Source organism: Stegostoma tigrinum, chromosome 9 (genome assembly GCF_030684315.1).
Source record: "Stegostoma tigrinum isolate sSteTig4 chromosome 9, sSteTig4.hap1, whole genome shotgun sequence".
Taxonomy (NCBI): domain Eukaryota; kingdom Metazoa; phylum Chordata; class Chondrichthyes; order Orectolobiformes; family Stegostomatidae; genus Stegostoma; species Stegostoma tigrinum.
Genome location: NC_081362.1, coordinates 83,949,561 through 83,974,407, shown reverse-complemented (window position 1 = coordinate 83,974,407; position 24,847 = coordinate 83,949,561). Strand labels below are relative to the sequence as shown.

General features: G+C 42.0%; 1 protein-coding gene across 4 annotated transcripts in view; it reads right to left on the bottom strand.

Moving 5' to 3' along the window:
* The window catches only part of sdccag8 (SHH signaling and ciliogenesis regulator sdccag8), a 328,334-nt gene that overhangs the window by 86,256 nt on the left and 217,231 nt on the right, over nt 1–24,847 (bottom strand). For 2 of the 4 annotated variants that reach the window (XR_007248182.2, XM_048536979.2), the window contains exon 15: nt 12,762–12,870. The exons of the other annotated variants lie outside the window; for them this stretch is intronic. Coding sequence is in view for 1 of the 2 variants with exons in the window: in XM_048536979.2 (XP_048392936.2) it covers nt 12,762–12,870 (109 nt within the window). In the remaining variant the exon portion in view is untranslated. The remainder of the gene's footprint in view (nt 1–12,761; nt 12,871–24,847) is intronic. 4 annotated transcript variants of the gene reach the window in all.

Sequence of the window (24,847 nt, the reverse complement as noted above, 5' to 3'; positions counted from 1 at the left end):
CAGGTCATCACTAATTCCCACATACCTGTGGCAGCTCTCTGAAAGATCCAGCAGTCTCAATCCTCTGCTCTCCCCATCAATGTTCCCCACCCTCTCAAAGCTTTTTCAATTGGCCGTTTTTAAAGTTATGGTTCATTCTGCTTACCTCACCCTTTCAGACAATGCATTCCAGCAAGTTGTTACATCTCTCCCCTGGCTTCTTAGCCAATTACAGTATTTGAACACTGGATTCTGACTCTAATGACTTTTTTTTAGAAAAAAGATATATTCCTTTGAAGCAAGTCCAGTGACATTCTATCAATGAGAGAGTAATTAAATGACAAAAGGCTAGTTTGGGAATTCTCTTCAACCAGAATCTAAAAATCACGTAAGCCACGTGCTGACACAGATAACAAGAGAATAAAATGATCAAAGGAGGAGTAAGTTTATTTTCAATATATGGAGATCACAACATTTGAACATCTCAACAGTTCAGTAACTAACTAAATTGTTAAACATCTGAACTTTCTCTAGTGTTTGCGCAGGACTGCAAATAAAGAAAAATCGGCTGTTCTTAAAACAATTATTCAATGCAACACAGCAGAACAAGTGCAAAAGCTGGAACATCTGGCTCGTCTAAATTAAATAATTTCAGAATTATAAAATGAAAACAAAATTGTATTGCCAAATTTAAAATACTTGGAGAATGAAAGATTTAGACAAAAATAACAGCAATGCAGAATGATTTCATAGCACTTTAGCAAATTATATACTCTCCAGACAAATTACTTTTTTTTGATGTTCATTTTGTGGATGAGATTTTAAAGCTCCTGTCATTCAGCTTATGCTGAACTTCATTATTCAAAGATCTGGTACTCCCAATACTGTAGCCTATGTTCTTGCTTAAATCAATACCAGTAAGAACAGATACGTTTAATTGCTCTTTGTGGGCATGTTGCTACATGCGAATTAGAAGCTATGTTTCCATGGATAACATTTAAATCAACTCATGCAGTGTAACACAATATCAAGGTAAATACCGTAAATTAAACAATTCCTTGTTTTGTTTACTTAATTGCATCTGTAGGCACCTGTAACAGGAACAGAGGTCTCACATAACTTTGGTTGCTCCTAAAGTCAATGACAGGGCTCCCATTTGCAAAAGGAAAATTTTCAAGAGTAAATTTCCTATATTTTAAAGCATGGTCTAATTCTAGTTGAGCAAGTGATTGTCAGGTGGATATTTAATTTTTGACAAGCGTTCTAGCAACTATATTATCTACAAGAAAGTTCCACAGGCAAAATGATGTGTAAATCTTTCATCACAAGTGCTTGAACATGCTTTAGAATAAATCAAAATTGGTGTCTTGAAGGTTTTTTTAAGAAAATATGATAAGATTACCATAGGAAAACACCCAAGGTACTTCACAAATGCATAACTATATAAAATAGAATGGTAAAGAACATGGGAATGTAATTGTGGCTCTTGTAGTTAAAATCTTACTTTAACAACTCTCCTGCGAAGAAATAGGAAGTGCTAGAGGTCTAAATGCTTTTGAACAAGAAACAGTTAATGCCCAGATTTTCCAATAGTCAGACAGTCGTTTCTGCAGCGTAAATGGGGATTGCCGTGGTGCCTTGCAGAATTCCCAACATAGTGGACTTTGAGGAATTGCCTGGGAAATTGAAGATTCCACTGGGCAATTCCACTATGCTTGGAGCCCTCATGGTAACCAAATAAATTGGAGAATCCATAGGATTCTGCTGCAGTTAAGCAAATAGTTATACAGGAAAGCTAAAATATTAAATATCTGGTCTAACTCCCGAGTAACCATGAAACTGACCCTCCACCTGCAACTCCCCACAATTCCTCCTTGCCAAGATGTCTTGCATTCTCAGGTCCTGACCCAGTACTCCCTTTATCCAACAGCCCCAGGAACTGGTGGCCCTGGGTTTCTTCAGCCCAAGCCCCTGACCCACCTGGGCCTGATCTCTGCTCTCCCCATCAATGTTCCATTGCCCATCCCACTGGAGCCGACCACCCACCTTCCCTGCCATTCCAGACATCATGATCCAACTGCCAAACTTAAATCCTTCAGTCCTGTTACTGGACCCAACATAAACCACTCCTTCCATCTTGAGGCCAACATGCCTGGCACCATATCTCTGCCACCCTGCACCCTACCCAGTTGGCACACTAACCTTACATTTAACTTGCATACATACTTTACACTGGAGCTAGAAAAGTACCTGTCTGAGATGCTGGATCTTTAAATCAGAGAATACAGCAACAGCTGTGATGAAGAACATACGGTTTCCCTTGTTCTCACTACCCTGCACTATGAGGGATCTGTCAGATTTAAAGTATGGCTCTATACTTCTGAGCCATGATCAGGTTTTACTGTCAGAAATGCAGAGTTCTTTCCTAGCATAGAAAGAAAAAGAGCAGAGAGAATCTCTGTGAGATTGTGACTCTTTGGAAAATCCTTGAAATGCCCAATAATTTCAAGTTGAATATGGCTTTTCCTGAGAATTGTGCATTTTCTGCACTTTCCGCTTATATTGTGCTTTCATTTTCAGCATCTAGAGACATTTTAGTACATCATAGGTACAAAGAAATTTGACCAACATATTCTAAACCTCTTAAATGGATACAAAAGTTCTCATGGGACTGTTTATGAAGAACAGAGAAGAAATGTGAAGCTGTACTTCCATTCTGATAGTTCTTTCATATGCAGTTCAGTCAGAGGATGGCAAACCATGTCGCCATTATACAGCATTCAATTGCGTTATTCTGAAATGTAAAGATCCAGATAGCTACCTTGACAGCTACTGTCAATAGGTATGTACGTAAAGTAAGTGTGATGTTAGAGCATTGGCAGGATAGGCTGCCAAGGAGGATGCCTGGTAAATCGGGTACCAGAGAAGAGTAGGTGGCCAGCTGAATAGGGGTTTTGTGTACTAGGTGTCTAGGATGTCAAGTTGGTGAGGGGAGCCAGGGTGCAAAGTGGCAAGGAAGCCAAGTCAGTGATGCTATGTTTGGGCTAGGTCAGGTTTAAAGGGGGAAATTGGGTCCAACAAATGGCGGTGGTGGGGAAGGGGTGGTGGGGTTGGGTCCAGCAGTTGTTGGAAGATTTCTCAGATGAGCGGATGGCTGATTAGCAATTCAGAGTGATGCCAACCAAACAGGTTCAATTCCTGCACCAACTGATGTTACAATGAAGGTCCCTCCTTCACAATCTCATCTTTCACCTGAGGTTGGTGACCTCAGGTTAAACTCCACTAGTTAACCACTAGTTGTCTCTCTCTAATCAGACAGCAGCCCAATAGTCATCTAGGACTATGGGGACTTTATTCCAGTGCTGCAGCAGGTGGCCACTCTGCTAGTGGGTAAATGATTTTAATTGACTGCCGGCCTCTATGGGGCCATTCTGCCATAGCTTCCTCGTTTTTCCAATCCACCTCATCTCGCCTCCAGGCCCGCCCTCATGAAGCCATGGAACATTGCCCATTGTACCACTTCTTGACTGTGTATTCTCAGAGATTCGGGTAAAACAACATGTCTTCTCTCACATTAAAATAATTAAATATTCGCTTCTTGACTAACTGGTGAGAGACAAGAAATAATGTTACAGTGATTGGAAAGAGAAGTCAAAATTTTACTGCACTAAGGATGTTCAAATATTTGGCTGGTGAAGGTAAGTTATTAACTTATCAAGTATTAATTCAAAGAGTGCATTTTTTGTGGATACTAAAACAAACCCATAAAGGGCTTCAGGTTTTTTAAGCTATGGGGTGATTTAAAGCACCAATATTTTACTTTGCAAAGCTGCGCAGGAAAAATTTATGTCAACGATTCTCCACATGAGGGAAAATGTGGGGATGTGTTGGGGAAAGCATTTCCCAGCAATTTCCATGTGCAATAAAACTGTTAACATGTTAGAGCAGTTTTTTTTCCCAGGGTGAGTTTCTGATCTGTTCTTAAGTGGGACCACAGTGAGATACCACTGAGTGAAGGACAGGTGCTGCTCCACGGGGAAGGAAGGAAAATAGGCAGACCTGTCACCTTGAGTCACACTTGCACACCCCCAGTAGCTGGCGCCAGAGGGAAGATAGCGAAGATCTAGAAACAAATCCTCACCCTATTCTTCTACAAACAGGAAATTAGCATGATGTGGATGTAAGTCCATAAAGAGAAAAAGAGGGAAAAATATCAATAAGTCATTAAGAAAATTCAGATGTCACTCACACTAAATGCAAAGGGCTTATACAGAGTTCTGACTTTCCAAACTTCTTTTGTAAACTGTGACAGTGTATAACAAACACCCACCTGGTTCTTTTATACTGACACTAGGAAAGCTGCTGCATGTACTCTGATCAAACTGGGCTTCAGTCCAGATTCTACAAGAATACCCAAATAGTCGAGAATCACAAGGATCCTACACAGCACGGGATCCTGTCCATGATCTTGGCACCAGATGGCAAACCTTTTCCACTTACTGTTACAAACAGACTGTGTGGAAGATTTCCTTGCAGCTATGATGATCTCTATCACTTCCTTTCATAAGCCCAGAGCTTTTTAACCATTCCTGTTCAACAGCCAAGCCAGCAGCTGGAGGCTGAATGTTTCATGGTGCCAGACTCTGAGAGAGAAGCTCTCGCCTGTTGGGAAGGTAAAATAATTCTTTCTTTATGAAGGAGACCAGATAAGAATTATGGCTGTCACAGTCACATGGGCAGGGGTTTCGTTAAGATCTGTTCTTCCTTCTGATATCTTTGAAGATTTAGCGGAGTCTGGGATAATGTGGAAAAGGATGGAGCTATGTGATCTGTCACTTGACTGACTAATAATACTGAAGTGAAATCTTCGGGTCCTAAAATATGCATTTTCACTGTTGTCGACAGGTCTATAAGAAAGGAACTAATGAAGTACACTGATAAGAATTCAAAATTGTGACCAAGACTGAGCTACTGGAATCATCACAAGACTGCAAAAATGATCACAACATAAGATCACACTTGGATATTGACAATCCTTCAGCTTACCAGCAGACCATTTTTCAAGAATATCAATCCCATCGTCTCATAACATTGTGCCACTGTTCCTGAATGTTGTCTAATAATCTGGCTTTAACTACACCTGCTGGCAAGCCATCCAGCTGATGATCTCTATTTAAGGAAATAGGTCCCGCTGCATTTCCTAAACCTACCCTTTCAAAGTGTAGGGGCCGTGTCTTCATGCCCAACTTGTATTCATGAAGGTTACCTATAGATCTGAAATAATTTTTTTGTTTTATTTCTCAATTATTATGAAATAACAGAAGTTCATAAACAACAATTTGAGCCTTTTTGTAAGCTGGATAACATTTGTTATTCACTTTGTTATCTTTTTAGTACCTTTGGCATTTTTCTGTACAATGCTGAACTACTTATGTTGCATTAGTCAGAATTATTTGTAGTATTCCAAGTGCAGCCTGATAACAGCACTATGCAACTTCATCACAGTCTTTAGGAGTTTCAACTTAACTGATTTGGCAATGTAACTCAACATCCTGTTCATTTCACTACCTCACACTGTTTAGATACTGTGCATAGCAAGTAAGCTAATACCCCCCCACCAAGTCTTTTTCGACTCAACCTTTGATAAATCTTATCCCAACCACAAACTACATGTGGCAGCTGTTTTGATTTCTAATTTGTCTGTATTGATCTACAGCTGATCTGCCCAGTTGCAGACCTCATTGTAGCTCTCTTTGCAAAGTTTTGGCTGCCTCTTCTGCACTTCTGCCTTAAGTAATTTTGCTGCTTTGCACACAAAACTGCAAATCTAGGCCAGTTATACATACCAGGAGCAAGATGAACTTTAAGCTCAAATCCACAGGGCACATCATATAATATACTTTTTATTTCGATTTTCACTTCCTTAGTACAGCTAATTATTTTTGTAGCTATGACTAGTTCTTAATAACATTAAGTGTAGTCTGTCAAATGGTCCTCAGTTATTACAGAATGTGGACTGTGGAGGTGAGTTAGGGAACATATGTTGGATGAACATAGAGGTTTATAATTGGAGTTGAGAAACTGAAAAAATTGGTGAGGTTGGGGTGATGTTTCCTGGATAGCTTGTTGAGCCTGGAAGGAACATTTCTGTTCCTGTTAACCAAAAGCCACACTTGCAGATTCTATATTGATTATCGATTACTGCTTCTCTTCTAGCTCTCATCTAACCCAGAGCTGTAAACAGCTCATCAGTTGGAAGTGCTCTTTCATCTGAGTCAGAAGATTGTGGGTTCAAGTTCCTCAGCAGGTTTTGGACATAAAAGTCAAAGTTGACATAACCTCTGAACTATTGTACAGTCAGAAGTGCCATCTTTTGGATGAGACCTTAAATCAAGCTGTGTCTGCCTTCTCGGATCGTCGTAACAATATCTATGGCACTATTGCGCAGAAGAACAGAGGAGTTATTCCAGTTATTTTGGTCAATATTTATCCCTCAAATCAACATAACTAAAACAACTTATCCGATCATTTCTATACTGATGTTTGTGTGAGCTTATGCATGCAAATTGAGGGATACATTTCTATTTACAACTCTAACTATACTTCAAAACTACTTAATTGGCTCTGAAGTGTTTTGGGATGTCCTGTTCTCAGGAAAGATGCTATATAAATGTTAGTCTTTTTATTTTCTTACTTTCTTTGTGATATAGACAGACAATATGTATTCCACTAGCATTTTCATTCTGACATTCTAAGGTTTTGGAATGGATTGTAGCTCGGGTTGTGGGTGCTGTGGTTGGTTGGCTCGCTGAACCGATTTGTTGCTCCGCAGACGTTTCATTACCCTGCTGGGTGACATCATCAGTGCAGCCTCTGATGAACATATACATGTGCATATATACACACATATACACTCCACTACAAAGGAAAACTGGAAGTGAGGCAATCCAGTTCAACGGACTCCAGAGTTTAAAAACCAGGTGGGAAAAACACACCGGTGCTTCACCGGAGGCTGCACTGATGATGCTACCCAACAGGGTAATGAAATGTCTACGGAACAACAAACCAGCTCAGCAAGCCATCCATCCACAACGTTCTGGCATTTTTAGCAGGGCCCATTGGTGTACTGGGGAAATGGAGAAGCATTGGCTAAAGGAAAAAAGTTGGGAAATTTATCTGTACAAATTCAAAAGCCTTTCAGAACAAGCACATATGTAATCAGTAACGTATTGAAATTCCATGATTTTGTTCATAAAGCCAGGTTAAATTTTTAAAGGCAAAGGTCAATATCGATCAATGAGCAACAAATTTAGATGGCGCTTTCCACATAGTTCAGCAATCTGCATAACATTCAAGGAAGACCTGTAAAATATTACTTCTTATGCATAGATTAATTTACAAATACTTACCAATGTCTTCAGATGATTTGTGAGGAAGTGGGTAATATCAAACAACTGAGCTTCACTGATGCAGGTCCTGGGGTTTATCCCAGTCCTTCGTAATAATTGCTAAACTAAGTTGATGCAGTAAAGGTGTACTTAAATGTTTTCTTGGCACAGGAGTGAATTTTCTTCCACTTTTCCACAGCTCAATTGTTATCTACTGACTAACTTCCAACACCAGGAGACAGTAAAGACTGCAGATGCCGGACGTCAGAGTCGATAAAATGTGGAGCTGGAGGAGCACAGCAAGTCAGATAGCATCGGAGGAGCAGGAAAGTTGACATTTCGGGTCTGCCAGTCCTGTTGAAGGGTTCAGGCCCAAAACATCAACTTTCCTGCTCCTCCAATGCTGAACACCTGAGCAATGCTGATCACCTGGTGTGATCCTCCAGCTCCACATTTTATCAACATTCCAACACCAACCCATTTAAGAGAACTTGTGCCCGTAGACAAAGGAATTACAGGTATATCTGCTGTAGGGTCCCCAAAGTTGAACAGCCAGTTGATATACTGTCTCGATTCATGTATTAAAAATCACCACCAGTATGAATAATGTAGAGAGGCAGGCACATATTGCCCTGCACCTCTAAATTTTGTAACTTAACAGGAGTAGAAAAGCGAAGTCTGAGAAAATGCTTAAGCAGTACAAAACAGTGGGTATGCGTTTCCCTTAAGTGGTGACCTCAGAGCAGTAACAGAGAACATAATATTGGCATCTATACAAAACCTATTTTAGCATTGAAGGATGAAGGCTTTGTTGACCAGGGCCGGCTTTTGTTGCACATTTCCCTGATTTCCTAGAGGGCAGTTAAGAGTCAATCGCATTACTGGGGTTTGGAGTCACATGTAGGCCAAACAGGTCTGGGTCTCTGGAATAACAGTCCAGTGATACCACCAATAGGCTATTGCCTAGTGCTTTTGGCCATTCAGGTGTTGGATTTGGGACCAAAATGATGAGTTTATTTTAGTTACCTTTAGGGAGATTTACGAAGTGCAGGCATTTGAGTTTGTTTTTTAGCCTGTTGGAACTGGGAATAGAGGCATACAAGTTATAAAAGTAGTGTTGCTGTTCCAAATGCAAATAATATGTGTGTGTGTGTGTGTGTGTGTGTGTATGTGTGTGTGTGTGTGTGTGTGTGTAGGGCGGGGCGGTGTTTGTCCCACATGGCAGATAGCCAATCAAGGTTGTTCACGGCTAATTATAAGCAATTAAAGAGATCAATTCTTGGCCTACAAGTTCCCACAAGTGATAGGGACCAGTTCAAAGGCTTCAAAGTTGGCCTCCCAACAGCAGATGCGAGATCCAGTAAGCCAGACAAGAGATAGATTTCATGAAGACACACAGCACTTGTATAGACTTCTACAGCGTGCATAGAATGTCTATAAATAAAAAAAAACTTCTTGTTGAAACAGAAATTACTGGAGAAACAAGGCAGGTCTAGCTGCATCTGTGGAGAGAAAGCAAAGTTAACGTTTCAAGTCCAGTGATCCTTCTTCAAAACCATGTGATTTTCAGCACCTGCAGTTCTTGGTATTATAACAGGCTATAACCAGAAGGCAAAGCACAGGATGTCGTGCACAAGAGATCTCTCCCACTGTTGGAGAGAGAGTAGTCAGGATTTACTGATTCTGTTTCAAGCTGGGAGACAGGAATGGTAAAACAGAGGATCCACAACGCCACCACAAAGCAATTAAGAAGGCCATCACATCAAGAGCCTATCTGGCACCCGAGTGTTTTTACCCAGTGTGCCTTTCAACGCATCACTTCCTGGAACAGCAATGCAACAACATCTTGTGCGAATTGATGCTGCTGGCTAATCAGGGGTCAGGATCTCCAGAACTTGACAATGCCACGCTTACTGTCAGGATGGCATCCTCACATGGAGGAACAGAGGCGAGAAATTAAGTGTTGGTTGGCAGGTGGGGTAGACGGTGGGTGTAGTGCACATTCTGGGGCTGGAGGTCATATGGAGAAGGCTCAAGCCAGTCAGAAGCAAGGGCAGGTATGTTGGGAGCGGGGAAAGGCTTTCAGAGACCCCTGCCTTAAGCTGAGTACCTCAGTCTGGCACAAATGGGTGAAAATTGAGGGTGCCCCCAAAATTGACAGTTGCCCACTGTCATTTACTGTCAGGTAATCTGGCTCATTCTTTTTCTGCCTGGACCTGAGTGATATCAGCCCAGGCAGGATGAGACCTGTAAGCCACTTTACAGCCTCAGGCAATCAGCTGGGAAGGTCAACCGAGTGTCTTGCCACAAAGAATATAATACATGAGGTTAAAATAGTATCAGAGATAATGGGAACTGCAGATGCTGGAGAATTCCAAGATAATAAAATGTGAGGCTGGATGAACACAGCAGGCCAAGCAGCATCTCAGGAGCACAAAAGCTGACGTTTCGGGCCTAGACCCTTCATCAGAGCTGATGAAGGGTCTAGGCCCGAAACGTCAGCTTTTGTGCTCCTGAGATGCTGCTTGGCCTGCTGTGTTCATCCAGCCTCACATTTTATTAATACATGAGGTGGCAGGATTGTGACAGGTATCTCTCAATTATCTGCCCTTCCCAACATTTCTCAGGAGGGGAAAATGCCACCTGTTGTATCAATTGTGAAGTGTTCTGTCCCTTGTTTTCCTGCCATTGAAGTTTTACTATTCCAGTTCAGCTGAAAGGGGTTTTACCGGCCATCCATCCTTAAAAGCTGCTCACCATTCTTGATTGAATGGCAAGCTTGTCCTTTAACTATTAACTTGTTGCCCCAGGGAAAATAACAACGAGTGGCAATTTCCCATTGTTGGGACTTCAGGCTCAGATTTCAGCCTGATGGTGGGTTTTAAAAGCTCAAAGAGAAAATCCATTCTTTTATTTTCCCTTGCTGGCATTACAGTAGCAAGATAAGATCAAAATCTACGTTCTCCTGTAAAATGCTGCTGTTTTTATGTGCTCCTGTCCCAAAATACTGAGGCTTATCCAAAGTTTGCTTGGACTTAATTGTTTCCTCAGGAGAAAATTGCCTAAATCCTCACAGAATATAAGCATGGTTACAGTGTATAAGGGAGCTATTCAGTCTGTTTTGTCTGCACTGGTTCTCTGAAAGGCCAATTTACTGAGTGCCAGTCCACACCTTCTCCCTGCACATTATTTCCTTTTCTGAATGCCTCATTTGAACCTGCGTCTACCACAGTCTCTGATACTGCCTTCTAAATGCTGAGTACTTGTTGTGCAATAAGAATTTTCATTTTGTCTCAACGGCTTCATTTTATGAATTACTTTGTACCCTCTTGTCCTCCAGATTGGGAAGCTTACAAAGTCAAACTGAACAAAGAACTACAGATGTTGAAGATCTGAAACAAAAACATAAATTGCTGGAAATACTTTACTAATGTTCCATGTCCAGTGACCCTTCCAAGAAGAAGAAGCATTTTCTCTGCTTTCTCTCCACAAATACTGCCAGGCCTGCTTTCTCGAGTAATTTCTGTTTTTGAATTACCAAGTGTCTGGGAAGAATACAAAATGTATAATCAACATATCATTATTCCCTGCAGAAGGGACTTCAAATTTCTCAGTCTGTCCCTGAATGGGATCAGTTTTTCCCTATCTACTCTGTCCAGAGGCCTCATAACATGTCATAACTTTATCAAATTTCCTCTGAACCTTCTCTTGCCGAAGAAAATAGTCCTAACCTCTCCAAACTGTCAACATAACCCAAGTTTTTATCCACGGAACCATTTTCAGAAATCTTTTCTGCACTCTTTATATTGCCTTTGGATCTTTTCTAAAGTGCTGTGCCCAGAACTTGACTAAACCTAGTCCATTTGAGGCTGAACTAACCCTCTAACTCTTTGAGGCTAAACCAGTTAGTCTATCAATAAGTTTAACAGAATTTCACGATGCTATGCCCCTATTCATAAAGCCTGGAATACTGCACACTTTATTAACTGATCTCTGAAACTGTCCTGTTACCTTCAATGAGTTATGCACATATACACCCAGATCTTGTTGCTCTTGTATGCCCCTTCAGAATTTCATAATTCAATTTTATACTCTCTCTTTATACCTTTCCTATCAAAACGAATCAACTCTCACTTCTTTGCATTAAATTTTATCAAGCAATTGTCTGCCCATTTCACCAAGTTGTTTCTGCCCTTTTGAAGTTCGGCACAATTATCCACACTCCTTCCATGTCTCTTACCATCCACAAATTTTGCAACTGTGCCTCGTACACCAAGGTCTAGGCCAATAATATAGATTAGGAGGACCAAGGTTCCTAACATCTACTTTGGAAAATTACCCTACAAACTTTCTTGAAAACCATCCACCAAGCACAGTTCTCAGTTTCCTGTCACTCATTTCTATTCCACTGTAGTCGCCTTTCATTACATAATTTATAACTTTGCTCACAACTCTGTTGTGCAGCACACTGTCAAATGACTTTTGGAAGTCCAGGTACACCAATTCAACAGCATTACCCTCAAGAATCCTCTCTGATACCCTCATCTGTAAACAACAGTAAGTTTGTTCGGGATGACTGCAGCTATTACTTTTAAATAAAAATAAAAATGCCATTTTCTTGTCTGCTGGTAACATAACATCACAAACGGAATTCACCAGAAAGCCATCAAGCCAATTGCAAGTAAGCAGAGTAGCCAAGACAATTGGCACCTTGAAAGTGGGAAAAGGCTCTCCTTAGCCTGTTCCAATTTCAAGTTCATCTGAATAACAACCTCCTGGAAATTCAGGAACAAAAGGCTTTGCAGCATACTGAGAACACTCTCCTTCAAGATCTTGCCTTCAACTAAAAGCTTCAACTCATTGAATAAACTAATAGGCTTCCATGAAGGAGAGCGAGTCTATTTAAATTGTAATGTGTTATTTTCCTTCATGTGTATCTAATCTTCACAGGTGTGAGAGTCAAGTAAGTGAGACATATTTTCAAAATCTTTGGGTCAAATGATCAAGAGGAATCTCCTTTACCTTAAAATTCACAAAAATGTGCTGTTGAAAATAGGTTTAATCGGGCCATTCACTGTAAAGGTAATAAAGCACCCACTCCCATATAAAAAGACACCATTGGAATTATGAAAACATGTAAATGTTGTTATAGGATTTTACCTACAAGTTAGTAGACAAAAAGGCAGAGAAGACAAAATAATAAAAGCAATGATATTACAAGCAAATTATGGATGCACAGAATGTGTCATGGAATACAATTTCCGGGCACCATAACATTTGTTTGAGGTCAAAGTAACCAAATCCCACAAAACAATGCCAAAGAGGTTAGAAATGAACGTTTTATGCAATAATTACAAACTTGATATCTGGGATAAAGTCAGTAATGATTCCTACCTGTTTTTTTCTGTAATCTTCTCCAGTTTTTGGTTTAATGTCTGACATTCTGCTTTCAATTTGTTTATCAGTTTATTCTGGGAGCTAAGTAATATCTCCAGTTCATTAACTAGAATAAAAACAGGAGAGTTTGTATCACATTAGGCTACTAAACAGAGATTGGACTTTGAGATTATAATTTTTCTGTGTGAATTTCACCTCCCGTTTCTCAATCTTTTGCATCTTGAGGATATGGCAACCTGAAGTGAAGTGAGTGAAATAAATGTGTTATAGATGATGGCCTACATTTTCCGATCGCAAAAGCACCGATAATTCATGAATTTTGGAATTATGATCTGGCTTCTAAAATACTAATCCAACTACAATGCTTTTATTCTACTCAAGTTTTAATAGAATTAGTATTAACATGCCATTCCTGAATTCGAAAATGGTGGATTGGGTAGTGTGGATTTTGCAGCTGGTCCTATGATGGCAGGCTTATTTCTCTATTTGCTTCTAGATTTCTTACAGTTATTACATCTCAGTCAGATAAGATTTTTGTTTTGATTCATTTTTGATTCTTTTATAGTCAAAAACATTTTAAAAAACGTGACTTTTACAATCAGAATGCTGTTAACTGAATTTTTGCAAAGGCCTAGACATATCTTACTTCTTGATCTCCTCAGTTATTACATTTCTATAACTCTTGTTATGGCTAGGTCAGGCCCCCTCAAAATATAATATGCAGGTAGCCTAGACCCTAACTGTTTCTTATTTTAAAGAAAAATGTGAGGTGCTGTTTTCCAGATGCAATTCTATTTGTCAAACTATTTGACATTAAGCAAGGCACAATTTATTCAAACACTGTAGTTAAAATACAACAAAAGAGAAAGAAACTTGGAGTAACTTAATCCTAATGGAAAATTTAACTGAATAGTTGACTATTTAAACTACATAAACACACCCTAGGCAAAGGCAAATTCAGAAAACAGAATTGTCTCACATGTAAATCCAGCAGCCCAGGAGGAAAAACTTCCAGAGAAAACTCAGAGAGACAGTGTAGCAGTCAGGAGTGATTCACTGCCTTCCAACCCTGCTGAGACCCCGGTAATAACTGCTGAATGCTAAAGCTAAAAGTTCTAGTTTTCACCTATTGGGACTCCATTTTCTCCCCCTTGGTCCAGGAACTCCCCACCTACATCCGTGACACCATCCACACACCCGCCTCCTCCAGGACTTCCAATTCCCTGGCCCCCAACATCTCATTTTCACCATGGACGTCCAGTACCTGTACACCTGCATTCCTAATGCAGATGGCCTTAAGGCCCTCTGCTTCTTCCTGTCCCGCAGGCCCGACCAGAGCCCCTCCACTGACACCCTCATCCGCCTAGCCGAACTCGTCCTCACCCTCAACAGCTTCTCTTTCCATTCCTCCAACATCCTACAGACAAAGGGAGTGGCTAAGGGTACCCGCATGGGCCCAAGCTATGCCTGCCTCTTTGTTGGTTACTTGGAACAGTCCCTCTTCCCCACCTACACAGGCCCCAAACCCCACCTCTTCCCCCGTTACATTGATGACTGTATTGGCACCGCCTCTTACTCCCAACAGGAGCTCGAGCAGTTCATCCACTTCACCAACACCTTCCACCCCAACCTCAAGTTCACCTGGGCCATCTCCAGCACATCCCTCACCTTCCTGGACGCCTCTGTCTCCATCTCAGGCAACCAGCTAGAAACTGATGTCCATTCCAAGCCCACCAACTCCCACAGCTACCGAGAATACACTTCCTCCCACCCACCCTCCTGCAAAAATACCATCCCCTAATCCCAATTCCTTCACCTCTGCCACATCTGCTCCCAGGATGAGGCATTCCACTCCCACACATCCCAGATGGCCACGTGCATCAAGGACCGCAACTTTCCCCCCGCAGTGGTCGAGAACGCCCTTCACTGTTCTCCCGCATTTCCCGCAACACATCCCTCACACCCCGCCCCCGCAATAACCACCCTAAGAGAATCCCCCTCGTTCTCACATACCACCGCACCAACCTCCGGATACAACGTATCATCCTCCAACACTTCCACCATCTGACCCTACCACCCAAGATATTTTTCCATCCCCACCCTTGTCTGCCTTACGGAGAGACCACTCTCTCCATGACTCCCTTGTCCGCTCCACACTCCCCTCCAACCCCACCACATCCGGCACCTCCCCCTCAACTGCAGGAAGTGCTACACTTGCCCCCACACCTCCTCCCTCATCCCCAACCCAGGCCCCAAGATGACTTTCCATATTAAGCAGATGCTCACCTGCACATCTGCCAATGTAGTATACTGTATCCATTGTACCCAGTGTGGCTTGCTCTACATCGGGGAAACCAAGCGGCGGCTTGGGGACCGCTTTGCAAAACACCTCCGCTCGGTTCGCAATAAACAACTGCACCTCCCAGTCGTGAACCATTTTAACTCCCCCTCCCATTCCTTAGACGACATGTCCATCGTGGGCCTCCTGCAGTGCCACAATGATGCCACCTGAAGGTTGCAGGAACAGCAACTCATATTCCGCTTGGGAACCCTGAAGCCCAATGGTATCAACGTGGACTTCACAAGCTTTAAAATCTCCCCCTCCCCCACTGCATCCCAAAACCAGTCTAGCTCGTCCCCTCCCCCCACTGCATCCCAAAACCAGCCCAGCTCGTCCCCACCTTCCTAACCTGTTCTTCCTCTCACCCATCCCCTCCTCCCACCTCAAGCCGCCCCTCCATTTCCTACCTACTAACCTCATCCCGCCTTCTTGACCTGTCCGTCCTCCCCGGACTGACCTATCTCCTCCCCACCTATACTCTCCTCTCCACCTACCTCTCCTCTATCCATCTTCGGTCTGCCTCCCCCTCTCTCCCTATTTATTTCAGAAACCTCTCCCCATCCCCCTCTCTGATGAAGGCACGAAACGTCAGCTTTTGTGCTCCTGAGATGCTGCTTGGCCTGCTGTATTCATCCAGCTTCACACTTTGTTATCTTAGTCCTAATTTTGTGGGTTGGAGCTTATCACACTAATTCAGGTTGCTTCTATTGTTTTACCTTTTTTAAAAAAAGCACCTAGGCTTCACAAGTTGTTTATTTTCTCATAGACTGCGGGGCCCCTATACCCCAATCTGTTTCTAAAAGCTCACCTCTTAAAGCCACAGCATCTTCACACCCTATGTAAATATTTTTACTGTGACAAACTTAGGTAATGAGTCCTGATTAAACATCAACCTGAAACATTAACTTGAGGCAGAATTTTCTGATCCCTGGCATGGTGTGAGTAATACTGAAAAAGGTGAAAAATACAATATGAATGAAAAAAGAGACTCTCAATGTCAAGAAAAGATGCCCCTCCCCAAGCCTTAAATGACAACTTCAGAATCACACCTGAGTAGAGACTACCTTCTTTCCATGCATTCAATTTTCATTAAGACACAAATTGTCTTATTTATGTGATGCTTCCTATTCTTGTCTCATGTTGAGTGAAAATAATGCGCAGTACACAGTTGTAGTTGCCAACCTGGGTGAGGTATGTATGCACTATGCTACATACCAGACCAAATCCCCTCAAAATATATTAAGATGAAGACCTAGGCCTCAAATTTTTCTTATTTTAAAGGCAAATGCCCAGGCATTACATACAGGGTTCAATTTGATTGGTCAACCTACCAGTCTCAAAGCAAAATAAATTTTTATTCATATATTATAGTTAAAGAACAATAAAAAAAGGAAAAAATTGGAATAACTTAACTCTATTGGAAAACTTAACAAAATAATAGATTATTTAACTATTAAACAGTAACTATTCCAATATAGTAACATAATATAACTCCTCATTGGTAAAGGAAAATTCAGTAAAAAGATTGTCTGATGTGTAATTCTCCAGTTCAGGACAAAAAAAACATCAAGAGAAAACTCTGAGAGCGAGAATAGCAGGGAACAACGTATTGCAGCTTCTAAACCCAACTTCAAGGCCCCAGCAACTGCTACAGAAAAAACAAAACTAAAAATCTCCCAGGGAAGCTTGACCCCACCTATTCAGGCTGCTTCTATTGTTGCAATTTTAAAAGACAAGGCCACAGCCTCACAAGCTGTTTACTTTATTGGATTCAAATAAACAGCTCTCCACCTCTGTCTTAAAACCTCTCTTCAAAAAGAATCCAGGACAAAATACACTTCTTAAAGCCATTGTATTGTCACAAATGCAGAGTTAGAGTAAGTGTAACTGCTGACAAAACTCCGCCCACCACCGAAGACAGCGGCACTCCACCCACCGACGACAGAACCCCGCCCACAGCTGACGCCGACAGAACCCCACCCACAGCTGACGCCTACATCGCTCCGCTCACAGCCTCCACAGCCAGCAACCCCAGAGAAGACAGCCACACTGAGCCCTGCTGAATCTTCACCATCCCCCTGATTGAGGACGAATGGTCAGTCCTAAACAAGGGGCTCATCTTTGTCCCCCTACAACCACACATCAACGAACACTAGTCACATTTGGACATCGAGCAGTTTTTCCGCAGCCTTCGAACTAGCCCAGCTCGTCCCCGCCTCCCTAACCTGTTCTTCCTCTCACCTATCCCCTCCTCCCACCTCAAGCCGCACCTCCATTTCCTACCTACTAACCTCATCCCGCCTCCTTGACCTGTCCGTCCTCCCCGGACAGACCTATCCCCACCTCTCCACCTATCTTCTCCTCTATCCATCTTTGGTCCGCCTCCCCCTCTCTCCATATTTATTTCAGAACCCTCTCCCCATCCCCCTCTCTGGTGAAGGGTCTAGGCCCGAAACGTCAGCTTTTGTGCTCCTGAGATGCTGCTTGGCCTGCTGTGCTCATCCAGCTTCACACATCATAAGATTAGATGTTTTAAATTTTAAAAAAAATCTTCACTGCACAAAACTTTAACCAAACAGAAGTAACTGTATACTTTACAAACACATTTTAATACAAATATCTCAACAAGAGAATCCTTGTTCACTTTCTATTTCCACCTAATTGTTCTCCTATATTTTAGAGGATCTTGAGAATTCTTTCACTTTTCTTGAGACCACGCCAAGGCATGCTACAACTTTCACGAATTCACATTCGTTCTCATTGAGGAAGGTATAGTGAAGATGTCAGAGGTAAGTTCTTTACAGAGAGTGTTGGGTGCATGAATGCACTGCGACAGTGGTAGTAGAATCAGATACATTAGTGACACTTAAGCGATTCTTAAATAGGCACATGGATGAGAGTAAAATGAAGGGTATGCAGGTTAGTTTGATTTTAGAGTAGGATAATAGGTTGGAACAACATCATGGGCCGAAGGACCTGTACTGTGCTGCATTGCTCGATGTTCTATTCTCCTCAATGTTCATAATATTCAGAGATATCTGATTTCTTGAAGTCTTTCCACTAACGACTGGCTGGGAAAACCTCCAAAACCTCATGATTGTGGGTCAGCACAACTAAAGTATGGGCCTCATTTCTTTTGGGCTTCATATGGGCGACACGGTGGCTCAGTGGTTAGCACTGCAGCCTCACAGCGCCAGGGACTCGGGTTCAATTCCAGCCTCAGGTAACTGTCTGTGTGGAGTTTGCACGTTCTCCCCATGTGTGCATGGGTTTCCTCCGGATGCTCTGGTTTCCTCCCACAGTCCAAAGATGTGCAGGTTAGGTGGATCGGCCATACTAAATTGCCCATAGTGCTCAGGGGTGTGTGGGTTATAGGGGGGATGGGTCTGGGTGGGATGCTCCAAGGAGCGTTGTGGACTTTTTCGGCCGAAGGGCCTGTTTCCACACTGCAGGGAATCTAATCTAATCTAATAACTCTGAAACCATCCATTGTTTCTAAAAGCCATTTGCTACTGTCTACCGTTCATGGTACATTCCCTCTTGTCTCAAAACTGCATCAAGGTTGACTTCAACTGCCTTTTTCAGCAGGACATCAAACAGATATCCAAATAAAAACCCTCCAGGTCACTCACCCGGAAGTCCCAAGATTTAAACTTATTACGTCTAATTCCTAAATCTTCTCTTTGTTCTGGGGTACCATATGATCTCTGATTGACCCAACTATGGATATGCCAAGCTGCATTTTACACAGCCTGACTGGGCATATTTTCAGCAGGTGGCTGGGTGGGGCACACAAAATATAGGTAAGTGCCTAGCCTACCACCTTTCCGCCTACCTGAGCTCACCCCAAGAGCACAGCTGCCGGCTAGGCTATGAAATCAGCAACCTCGCCATCATATTAAACAGTTAAGGATCAATGAAGCTTGTTACAAAGCCAAATGACCTCAATAACATGCTGCCCACATATAATACTGACATGGTGGATGTTCTTGCAGGGTAGCGTCCCCACCTCTCGACCTGGAGGACTGGCTTCAAGTCCCACCTGCCCCAGGGGTGTGTCATAATATTTCTGCCAGGTTGATTGGAAAATATATACATAAACTAGCATGGCAGGCAGGCAGCAATGGCAGTCGATTTAAAAAGCATGTTTTAAATAGTCCAAAAGGAAGGGACGTACTTCACACATTTGGAGTGTTGCCTCTTTGCTGATGACGTAATTCGCCCCTTTCTTTCTACCCACCTTTCTTCCTAAGAAAACACTCTGTGCCCTTTTCCAAAACTGGCCCTTTCCCTAAACTGGTCCAACTCTCTCTGCCAAATACCCACAATTTACTTCACTTTGGCAATCCACTAAGCTTTCTTCATTCTCCTTCCATTAGACTTGGCAACATCCACTAACAAGCTAGTACTGCTGACCAATCAGATCAGCTGGAAGCTGAAAGATGGAAAGCCCACTCTCTACCACTTTATTTTGCACATAAAATAGTATGGCTGCAGTGTGGGCTTCCTATTAGTTGCCTGTGATTTTCTTTCTGGGTGGTGGGGACAAACAGCCCACTGTATCGCTACCAAAAAACTCAAAGAGATCATTTGCTCTTCAGTGTTGAACTAGTTCCAACTCTGACCGTACTAAATAAACATGGGCTACCCCTTGCATTGCAATTATTTTAGGTCTGTTTAAAAGCATGCTCGTTTAATTTACATTTCATAAATTAAATTTCTAAAACTAAAAAGGTTATACTTCTAAAGCATATGAGTCACAAAAACAGACACTTTTACAACAATATAATGCACGGAAGACAGGACGATTATCATTTAACCAAAAACAATTTGAATAGCTTGCAATTTTCACCCTTTCAGTGTGCAAGGTGCAGAGCAGTCTAGAATTTTGTTTAAGATTTAAATCTCAGACTGCAGAATTTCAGAAATAATTTATTTTTCCTGTATTATCTCAGGGGTCAGTTCCTTAACAGAGAACATCAGTTCTGCTGCCCTATTTTCCCACGGTATACACTTCTATTTTTTAAATATTGAAAACCTCATGCTGCCAGCACCTTGACCATGAAGCTGCCAGTTAATTTACTTCTTCTGCACAGGTTAATTGTTTAAATTTTAGCAATTTTCCCATTTTCGAATAAGTGATTTTTCATGTCCCAATCTCATAAAAAATGTAGTTTTCTATCAAATAACTAAAAACAAACCCTGCAAGCTACAGCAGCCATGACATTGCTCTCTCAGAATTATATTGCGATTAATAAGGCCATTGTTCCAAATGCCATGTAGTTTGAGTAGATCACTATAATATCCTAGAAATGAAATATATGAGAGATTAATTGCGCAAATCTGAAATTGCATCTACAGGGTTCTGATGAAATTCTGAAGTTTTCACAAGAGATTCTTACACACATATTGCTTGTCTTGTTTGCACTACAGCTCTGCCTACAGTCCTTTTCTTATACTTAAGCCTACTGCTTTGGTTACTAGGTGGGCTGGCCTAAGTTTTCCAGCTGGATCCCACTCTCTGTTCATTCTACTCCTGCTCAAGTCTTGATTGTACTACCTGCCCTGTCATGCACAACAGCTTTCAGCAATGCAATCAGATTTTTAAAAAAGCAGAACACACCTAATGTCTGCTGTGGTCTGATACTAGGTTAAAAGCTGATTCATTAGCTACTGAGCAGTGATCCTGAAATTCTAGTCTTAAGACTTCAATCATCATTAGATGCTTCTAGGTAAAATTAAAGTTCAAATACAGTTGAGAGTTCCTTTTTATTGCTATGCCAAGGATCACATGGGGCTGAATTTCCCTGATGGCTTCAAGATCCTGCCATCAGTCTCAAATGGGCTCCTTTGCCCTGAATTGTTGTGGGGGCTGTCACTCAGTTTGATTTTCTGTTCCCATCACCTGAAGGATCAAATTGAAAATTCAACTTGGCCTTTGAAATTATGCCTTAACACATAATTCCCCAAACTATGCATCATGACCACCCCCAGCTCCATAGGCCTTGGACTAATTTCTAATAGCTGTGAGGCCTTTAATTCCCTCCACTTTTTCTATGGTGGATGTAGCCTAATGGACAGTTCTTTGGGAACACATTGCTGCTACAAAAACCTGTGGAAAGGCTTAGTTTAAAAAAGACACAAAAACCTGCAGTTTAAACAATTCCCAATATGCTGAATTTCCTGCATCACCTCTGCCAATCTCCACCCACCCTGGGATCATGTGATGTCTGCAGCATTAAGGTGGAGTCACACTGGGAAAATGATTAAGAACTGACTGAAAGGGTCTTTGAATTTAATTAGCTGTCTGCCTCAACCTCCCTTCCACCCCCTTATCCCACCCAATACCACTTTCAGGAAAATAGCCCACAATCAGGTTTAAGCCTGAAGAAAGAAACGTTGGCTGGCTGTGTGAAATTCCCAGCCTACCCACCATCATGCTTGAGATTAAAAATTCAGCCTACGCATTGGCTGTAAGGACATGAAGCAACCTTATTTTGACTGTACCTATACAAATGGGATGTTTTCCTTTCCAAGATAGGTCAAAACATAAACCTTCTATGTTATCATTGCTATACCTGCTCAGGCCTATGACTAAATATTAACAGTAGCTCAGGTGCCAAACCTCCCATTGCCTTCTTGACTGGGTTCCTAGCTCACAATATCTTTCCATCCAACCATAACGCAGCACCTTCTGGACTAGCTGAGACTAGATTTCACTGCCTAACAGAAGAGATAAACAAGGAAGAGCAAACAAATCCAGTTCCGTCTCCATAACCGAAGAACAATCAGCATCATCCTCAGGCTCAAGCCTGAAGCCATATCTGCATTTTTTCCCATTGACCTAGACAAAATCATTTCTGCAGCTATCCCTGTTTGGCATGGAGGCTCAATGGCACATAATGAGAAAAAGCAAAAAACAGAAATGAAGAACACATGTGAGGATGTATAAAGGTACAGGGATGAACTAACAGTGATCCTCATACTGGCTTGATCTGTGGCAGGCATCATCAATGTGAGTCTAGTGGTGAGGGTGTTTACCATTCTTTCTGACCCAGAAAACTTTGACAAGGTGATCATTGTCAGGGAAGGTTGAATCCAAGTACATAAACCAAATGCAACGCAAGCTGCAAGTAATCTATACAGTGCACTTATTTAAAGAAAGGTGTTCTGAGTGGGGGAATTTAACATGGATCACCAAGTAGGACTTGATAATATCACTACTGACCGAGTTGGTTGAATGCAGAAGGACATTTTTATCATTTCGCCCACCATGTGGAGACAGTCATTTCACACCCTTCATTATGTTGTGAAGCATTATCACTGTGCTAAAAACAATAAATTCACATTCTAAATCTACAACTCACAATTCAGCATCCATGAGGCGTAATCGGTAACTTCATGGCCAGGCATATCCCTTATTCTTACCATTATCATCAAGCCAGAAGATTCAATGTGGAGTTCAAACAAATGTGCCAGGAGCAGAAGTACCCCTATACCTAAATATGAGCTGCCAATCTGATGAAGCTAAATCACAGGGACATGCTAAAGAAAGCAAGCAGCAATCTATAGGCAGAGTTAAGCAATTTTACAACAAATTGCATCAGATTGAAGTTTGACTGTCCTGCCACTTCCTGTTGTGCATAATGGTGGACAATTAAATAATCAATGGGACAAGGAGGTTCCAATAAACAACCCATCCTTAATGATGGTAAGAATGAGGCATGTGAGGGAAAATGACAAATCAGAAGCTTTTGCATCTAAATATGTCAAATGGATAATACATCTTAGCCTCCTCCTGAGATCTCCATCATCACTGATGTCAATCTTCAACTTAGTACATTCAAGACCGGCTTGGGGTGACATGGCTACAGAAGGTGAGCTGGCCCTCAACTTTTAAACTGGGATGGGCTCTCCACCTCTGCGTAAAATGCAGCTAAATGAAGCCGTCCACATACCTTTCGGGTTTGGTCTGATAAACAGCAAGTAACATTCATTCCACACAAGTGCGAGGCAATGACCTTCTTCAACAAAAGAGAGTCTACCTGCCTAACCTTTATGTTCAATGTAAATTTCATCACTGAGTTCACTCCTTTCAACATCCTGTGGGCACTAACCATAAACCTATCTGGCCCAGCCATATAAATGCTGTGGCTACAAAAGTAGATCAGTGGCTGAATGTTTTGCAGTAAGTAACATACCTTCTGACTTTCCCATCTCCAAGACACAAGTCAGGAGTGTGATTGAATGGTCTCCAATTACTTGGATAAGTGCAACTCCTACAATACTTGGAAAGTTTAAAGATGTCCAGAACAAGGCAGTCTACTTAATTTACATCCCATCCACCTTAAACATTCACTTCCTCCACCAGTTGAGCTCACTGACTGCAGTATGTACCATCCAAATGATGCACTTCAGCAATCTTTTGACAGCACCTTCCAAATCAGCAATCTCTACTACTATAAGAATAAGGGCAGCAGCACAACAGTGGGAACACAAACATAGTTGCCTGACTTGTCTTGTAACAGATGGTACTTGATCTCATCTGCACCAATCCATCAAGTCACCCCAACATGGAACTATACCATCGTTTCTTTTTATCACTCGTGAAACAAAATAATGGAACTCTCTGCTTATTGGCATGGTGGGTCCACTTACAGCACATGGATAGCAACCGTTCAAGAAAGCAGCTCGCCAGAAACTTCTCAAGGGCAACTAGGGACCAGCAATAAATGCTGGCCCAGCCAACATGAACAAATTTAATGAATGCATCTTTTTTTGAGAAGTTCAGGATTACAGTTTCCCAGCATCTTTCTGAGGGCCAATTACAATGGAAATAAATCTTGCTCTTGTCATCGATGTCCATTTCCCCAGGATGATCGCAGCCCTTTCACAGCTACATTTACCAGATTAGCACCTGATTGTACATGCATCTATGTGTGCACCACCACTATATTCATCAATGCTACAGAATGCATCATACAATTGGTTTATGCTAGTTCACTACTTCTTGGATTCACTCAGCAGGCTCTTGCATATAATGGTCCAAGAAGGTGGCTAGTTTATCAATGGAAATATTCATGTACTCATATGGCTGAGTCACAATAATGCTCATGTCATGAACAGCCTTCTTCATCTTCTGTGCAAATCTGCAAAGCGTCAGGCAACTCTGCCAGAGGCCCACACATCTCCCTTTGCTACTCCACAGACAACCAAATTGTAAATGACCCCTGGGGTTTCTATTTCTGACCGGGTAAGTATGATTGCAGCACTCAAGATGGGAATTGTTCCATCTCCATTGCATGCTCCATGTGACACTAGTTCTAAACTAAGATAACAAAGTGTGGGGCTGGATGAACACAGCAGGCCAAGCAGCATCTTAGGAGCACAAAAGCTGACTTTTCGGGCCTAGACCATTCATCAGAGAGGGGGATGGGGAGAGGGTTCTGGAATAAATAGGGAGAGAGGGGGAGGCGGACCGAAGATGGATAGAGGAGAAAATAGGTGGAGAGGAGAGTATGGGTGGGGAGGTAGGGAGGGGGTGACCTATCCCCTAGGTCAGGATTCTCCAGCATCTGCAGTTCCCATTATCTCTGATCACTAGTTCTAAACTCTTAGGTTTCACTGCATGTACCTGTACGGTTGTAAGGGAATGTGGACATTAAAGACAGTGAGAGGAACTGTGCTCTTGACAGCATTCAGATTAAAGTGAGGACCAACAAGACTGGGCTGAGAGTATTGG